General features: G+C 37.9%; 1 protein-coding gene across 3 annotated transcripts; it reads left to right on the plus strand.

Annotated features, from left to right (window-relative positions):
- The first annotated feature begins 360 nt into the window (after window positions 1-360).
- med8 (mediator complex subunit 8) lies at window positions 361-5412 on the plus strand. Of its 3 annotated transcripts, none has more exons than XM_069703941.1 (7): window positions 361-457; window positions 726-847; window positions 2606-2750; window positions 2832-2972; window positions 3097-3184; window positions 3265-3525; window positions 4185-5412. In XM_069703941.1, the coding sequence occupies exons 1-7, from the start codon at window positions 452-454 to the stop codon at window positions 4253-4255; spliced, it is 834 nt and encodes a 277-aa protein (XP_069560042.1). In that variant the 5' UTR covers window positions 361-451; the 3' UTR covers window positions 4256-5412. The 3 variants fall into 3 exon arrangements, with proteins under 3 accessions (XP_069560042.1, XP_069560043.1, XP_069560044.1); XM_069703942.1 differs by having other exon boundaries at window positions 3265-3504; XM_069703943.1 differs by lacking the exon at window positions 3265-3525.
- Window positions 5413-6315: the final 903 nt, after the last annotated feature.

The following is a 6315-nucleotide window of genomic DNA, read 5'->3' on the forward strand; positions in this document are numbered from 1 at the left end:
TAATGTGACCATATGCAAACAAATTAATGGCAGATTGTCTGTCTTTACAGCTGAAATCGTTTCAATAATCTTCGGACTACAATGGGTCGAAGAGGTCAGGCTTGAGAGAGTGGTCATCTGTTTGGATTCTGCTGCAGCTGATCCTAGTATCCTAGTAGAGACAATACAGACAGGAACATTTTGAAGCAGAACATTTGTCAATTGGGATGGCTTAGGATTATGCCGTAGGATTTAATTTAATTTAATTTAATTTTGTATTATCATTTACAACTAATGAAACGCTCACCCTGAAACTACACACTCCGGTACGGTAGGTGGCGGTATGCACCTATTCCAGTTGGTTGCAATCCGCCAATTAAATCAGAGAAGAAGCAGAAGAAGCAGCAGAAGAAGAAGGAAGTGTTTGTTAAATGAATGAGTTTCATTTATCAAACACTCTTGTTGTCCTACAATGCAGGTAATACGTATATTTTGTTCACAACAGCAGTAACGAATTATCATTATTTGCTGGTATATTTTTTGTGTATGGCATTTATTTGCTTGGTTAAATTCTTAATATCGTATTAGCTAACATTAGCTTGCTAAATTACTTGGCATTTCGCCGTTTAACTAAGACAAGAAGGTACTAAGCAATAAACTTAACGGTAATGCAAATGTGCGTGTGTGTTTGATGTTTGCTTTGTGCTGTGTGTATTGGACTTTTTGTTGTTGTTGTTGTCTTTCAGCAACGGGAAGAGAAGCAGTTAGAAGCGTCGGTGGAGTCGCTCATCTCCCGTGTAGCTCACGTCAAAAACGCTCTCCACAGTTTCATTTATAAATTGGAAAATGAGTACGAGCGTTTAACGTGGTAAGTAAAGCAGATGTTTGTACTGGAGAACAGGCGAGTTTGTTTGGTTTAACCCGAAGGAAAATTGTGGATTGGATTATAGCCTCCGTTATTAAAGTCAGTGAAATCAGTTTGTGTAAACACAGCTAGGAGGTCAAATGATGTAACGACGTTAAAAGCGACTGTGAAGCCGCGTCAGTCATTGAAGGCACATTACACTTGAATTAGATCTGGACGGTACAGCAGACATGTTTCCGTGCACCCTGTAATGATGACCAACGAATTGCCATTAACCTTGAGACGTTTAAAACTAGCTCTGGTAAACTGGCTGAAGCTAAAGGGATCTGGAGAGGAACTTCCCACATCAAATGTGCTGTGTGACTGTTGGGAAGACACTTAACTTAAAGGCAAAGGATTTGGTTAGACTATTTGTACAATAGCCAAAGAATATGGTCTAAATGGATTGGAGTATGGGCCCAATGTAATGTGGGGAAACGTTCCCCCTTGGATATTACCAGTACCCAATGTGGATTTAACACTCATGGAACAGAATACAAAAAATGGATGGAAAGAAATTAAAATGATATTGGATATCGGACTCAAGAATACATCAACAATGTATTAAAACTATCTGCCTATTTATACTGACGGATCTAAAGACAGGGAGTGGTCATGTAGGATCAGGGGTACTCATACCAGAATTTAATGTGACCATATGCAAACAAATTAATTACAGATTGTCTGTCTTTACAGCTGAAATCGTTTCAGACTACAATGGGTCGAAGAGGTCAGGCCTGAGAGAGTGGTCATCTGTTTGGATTCTGCTGCAGCTTTAAACAGCTTGAAGTCAAAACAAACAATAGGAGAGGATTTATTGGTGGAAAAATCTCTAATGTTGAGACTTCAAAGACTAGGTATAAATGTTCCTTTTTGCTGGGATCTTGCTCATGTAGGTGTGGAGAGTTATGAAAGAGCAGATATGACTGCAAAGAGAGCTCTAAAACTAAAAGATGATGAGATATTGAATATTCATTTTGGAAATTGATAAGAGAGGCAGTACAGGTGACATTTTTTGATGTCAGAATCACAGCCTATCCCTGTGGTGAAACAAATATATTAATGAATTGTGGAACATTAGAAATGATATAGCTGCAACGACTGGATTAGAACAACTTGCTGGAATTGTTGGAAGCTTGTTTTATTTTTCCATTGACAATAAATACTTGATGATATACAACATGCACATGCATGCATTTTCACACTGTGGGCAAGTTGGATTTGGTTCTCTCGAAGTGTGAAAGTATGGCCTTCTGATACCCAGAGAAAGTGACCTATAGACTTTTTGTCCTCACCTTCTAAAAGTTGAGAAAATTACATGTGTGAAAAACTGGTATTGTGTTCTATGAAACCTGAAATGCTTACAACGGTAATATAGGTGGTGATAACACAAAAGGTACACGTCATTCTGATTTCATTTTGGTGAAGTTTGAGCAAACTTTGTTTATCACAGAAATTCCAATCATATCTTTTAATGTCACTGTGTAGTCACCATTTCACCAAACTGCCTTCAAAACGTGATAACTCGTATCCAAAGAATCTCTGCATCTTTTTAGTAGCGTTTGAATGAAGACTTGTGGAGATACAGTTGTTAATTGATTTAGCATATTTTTTTATTTTTTTTAAAGTGACACCACTTATGAATTGACAATAGGTTGCAGTTAGGCAAACGTTTTTCACAAATCAATGAATTTGCTGCCATGTCTCTTTTTTTTCACTCAGGCCATCTGTTTTGGACAACTTTGCGCTTCTGTCCGGCCAGCTGAATACCATAAATAAACTGCTTAGGAATGAGAAGACGCCATCCTTTCGCAACCAGGTTATAATCCCACTGCTCTTGTCTCCAGACCGAGATGAGGATTTAGCAGTGAGTATCAAAGCCCCTGATTGATGTGTCAGCTTCTTTTTTGAAGTAATCTCTTTAACCTGTCCATTTACTCCCTCTCAGAAACTCACAGAGCAACGTGTCCCAGTCTTCAGCCATGAAATTGTTCCAGACTACTTGCGAACCAAACCTGATCCAGAGGTGGAGGAGCAGGAAAAACAGCTGAGTGTAGAGGCCTCTCGAATTGGCCCCGAAGTGGCGCAGGTCAGTTAGTTGTCATGTGGACTGTATCAATGCTGTTTTACTCATGAAAACATATTCAGTGATTCTTGTTTTTGTGTGATTATTTTGCATTGTTCTAGCCCAGTTGTTTCATTTTCATCAACAGAAACAAATCCAAACATTAAATAAACTGTGTTCTAGTCTACTGGAAAAGCTGAACAACCCTCGTGATGATAGGGATGCAGAAAGCACAGGTTTGTTACACTTTTTCAGCACAGATTGTTTTCTTAAATTCATTTGACAATAAAAAAAAATTCTGCCTTTTATGTTCCAGGTATGAGACAGAACAAACCATCTTTTAACCCTGCTGACACGAACGCCTTAGTTGGGGCCGTTGCATTTGGAAAAGGACTTTCCAAATGTAGGGCTCCCGGTCCAGTGGCTCCTGGACACCCAGGACAAGGTTCCATGATGAGTGGAGGGCCATCCTTACAGCAGGTCACCATTGGGGGTGGTTCGGGCCAGCAAGTAGGAATAGGCGGACCTGTGGCTCCACAGCAGCAAGGGCAGCCAGGTAGGAGACCTGGAGAACTGGGTTAGTATTTCGCCCCATATTACTGCATTACGCAGTTACATTAACACCCAAAGCAAAGAAAACAACATCCAATATTATTTATAGAGAGATAGATAGAGAGATAGATGGAAAGATAGATAGAACACTCAGGCCATCTGTTTGCGCCATGTTTGCCATGTGTGCCTGTGAGCGCTTTACACACAACTGCATTATATGTGCAATGAGAAAAAAACTAAACCTGACGCTCTGTTCTCCAGTTCTTTAACCTAATGCTGTTTGATGTTATCTTGGATTTTTACAAAGGATGATGATTAGTTTGCAATGTAAATGTAGTGAAAAGGAATGTATTGGAGTGAGTGTGAGGAATTAAATGTTAGATATAGATTTGCTCCTATCATTTACAGTTCAAAGTTGCTTATGAAATAATTATAGGTCACTAGGATCAACATTGATATAAAAAGGCAAAGTCCCAGTTCTATGGGTGCAAATAGATTTACTTTTCTTTGATAGATTGAAAATTATATTTGATTGAGATTCTCTCTTAAATATTTGTTTGGCTATACTGACACTACTGTGAACTACATACAGGCATCAACGATTTTCAAGTTATAGCAGGAAGTGGAGCAACCCATCTCATGTTTTCTGCTAACACAATCTCTTACAGCTGTTTTCTTTCGCAGGAAAAATGCCAAGCAGCATCAAGACGAACATCAAATCTGCATCCGCTTCAATGCATCCTTATAACCGATAAGCTTAATTTTTATTTGTTCATTCTGCATATGTTACCTTTCATTCTTCTACAGGCCGTGCCATTTTCAGTACAAACTTGTCACTTGTCATAGTGTGTTAATTTCATAAATTCATAAGCTGTTTCTCTCTTCTTTATAAAGCTGTCTTTGCTATAAACTATAGCGTGCCCTGCAAACAGTCTCAAACAAGCCGTTATATGCCATAGAACCTATTTTCAGTTTTTGATATCACATCTTAGCCTGACAGTTTGAACCACTAGATGGCAGTATTCTACCATTTTATGGGATTCCAGTAGCTTTGTTTTGAAACTGTACTTCTGATACTTTTTCACTAAAACCGAGTTTAAATGACTACCTAGTTGTATCTGTCACTATTTAAATAAGTTACTCTTAAGGTCTAATACATAACACTTCAAGCTGTATGAAGAAAATAATGATTACTAGTGTCTTGACATGAATTACATATTCCCCATCAAATGACCATCCTAAATTGTTAAACATGCACCATGATCTGTTGTCTGTTCTGTATTTCTGCCAGTTTCTTGTTCTGCTCCTCTTTGTCCATTTAGCTGCAGTACTAAAAGTGAAAATAATGAGGGTGGACATTGCTCTGTGTGGCCTGATAATGTCAAAGTGTTTAAAGGGGGAAATGAGGAAGTATCGGTGCTGACGTGTGAGGGGGGCCTCTCTCTGCACTGGCTCTCTGTCCACTCCAATCCCCGTCCCATTGCACAGCACAGTGACCATGCTGCTGTCACAGCATGCAGGCCCATGGCTGACCTACATACACCCTTTGTACCCAAACAGGCAGACGTCTCGCTGTGTCAGCCACCGTGGTCGGACGCTCTGCTGAGACAGCTCAAAGCTGCGCAAGGTCACACTTGTGTCCACAGATGGTGGACAAAGGTTCAACTGAGATTTTTTTTGGTTGTATTTACTAGGTTTGATAATGATGGTTTCATGTAGATTTCTAGTGTCAAATTACATGTTTTAATTTCATATTATATGCATTGAGTGTAGATAAACACATGGCTAAATAAATATATGCTTGTGCATAGAACAAACTGTTATTTACTTTGTAAAAGATGCAGAAGCCCCTGTATTTGGGGATTTTTTTTTTCATAATTATTTCAAGTAAAATGATGACCTCTTGACAATATTACCCTTGATTTATTGAATCCTTTTTACTAAATGGTTCCACCAAAATTGAATTTGAATTTTTAAGATGATTTTACATGAAATTGAAAATATCACAATTACACAAACAATTATCTTTTTCTTTTTTTTTCCCAAAGGAAGAGTTGTATTTTAATTGTATATGACTGTATATGATCTCAAAGGGGTAAAAAAAAGGCCAAATGTGATTTCGATAACACTTCACATTAGGGTGAATGCATTTTCACAAATTCATGCATTTATTAATGCCTGACTTAAGCATTACTTAATGCATTAATACCTCGTAATCATCAGGAAATAACATGAGTTCAAAGTCTTTCATCCATGATCTCATGTATGAACAACACATTAATTGAAGAATTAACTAAGGTGAATACAATGATGTACTCACCTTAGATAATTATCATTGATGACAATAATCATGATTTATTAAGAATGATCAAGAGACCCTGAGAAAAATATTTTGGACCACTGAACCCAAATCTACAGCACAGAGCACATGATTAAGACAGTCCTGTTTACCTGAGACCATCATATGAAGATAAGAAAAAAAAATCATTGCATTCAGATGTCAAATTTCTGATGTCTAAAACTGTCTGTTATAATTTTTTATTACATGGTACATCTTTTTAATGCCTTTTAAATGTGAGAGAGGAAATACCCTTTGTTTTTCTTTATTACAAAATTACATGGTCACTGTTCTCTCATTGTTCAAAGTTAGATGTGAGTATCTGAGCCATTTTGTAACGTTTTCTATTATTGACAATTTGGTGGCAACCTGTTATGTAAGACCATGTCATCCGCATAGATCAGGGTCTCCACACCATCACAAACAGATGGGAGATCATTGATGTATGCACTAAGCAACAATGGTCCTACAATGGAA

The sequence above is a fragment of the Brachyistius frenatus genome, unplaced genomic scaffold (genome assembly GCF_029030835.1).
Source record: "Brachyistius frenatus isolate BFR_SWC_R1_liver_20210118 unplaced genomic scaffold, ASM2903083v1 Contig_49, whole genome shotgun sequence".
NCBI classification, from domain to species: Eukaryota; Metazoa; Chordata; class Actinopteri; family Embiotocidae; genus Brachyistius; species Brachyistius frenatus.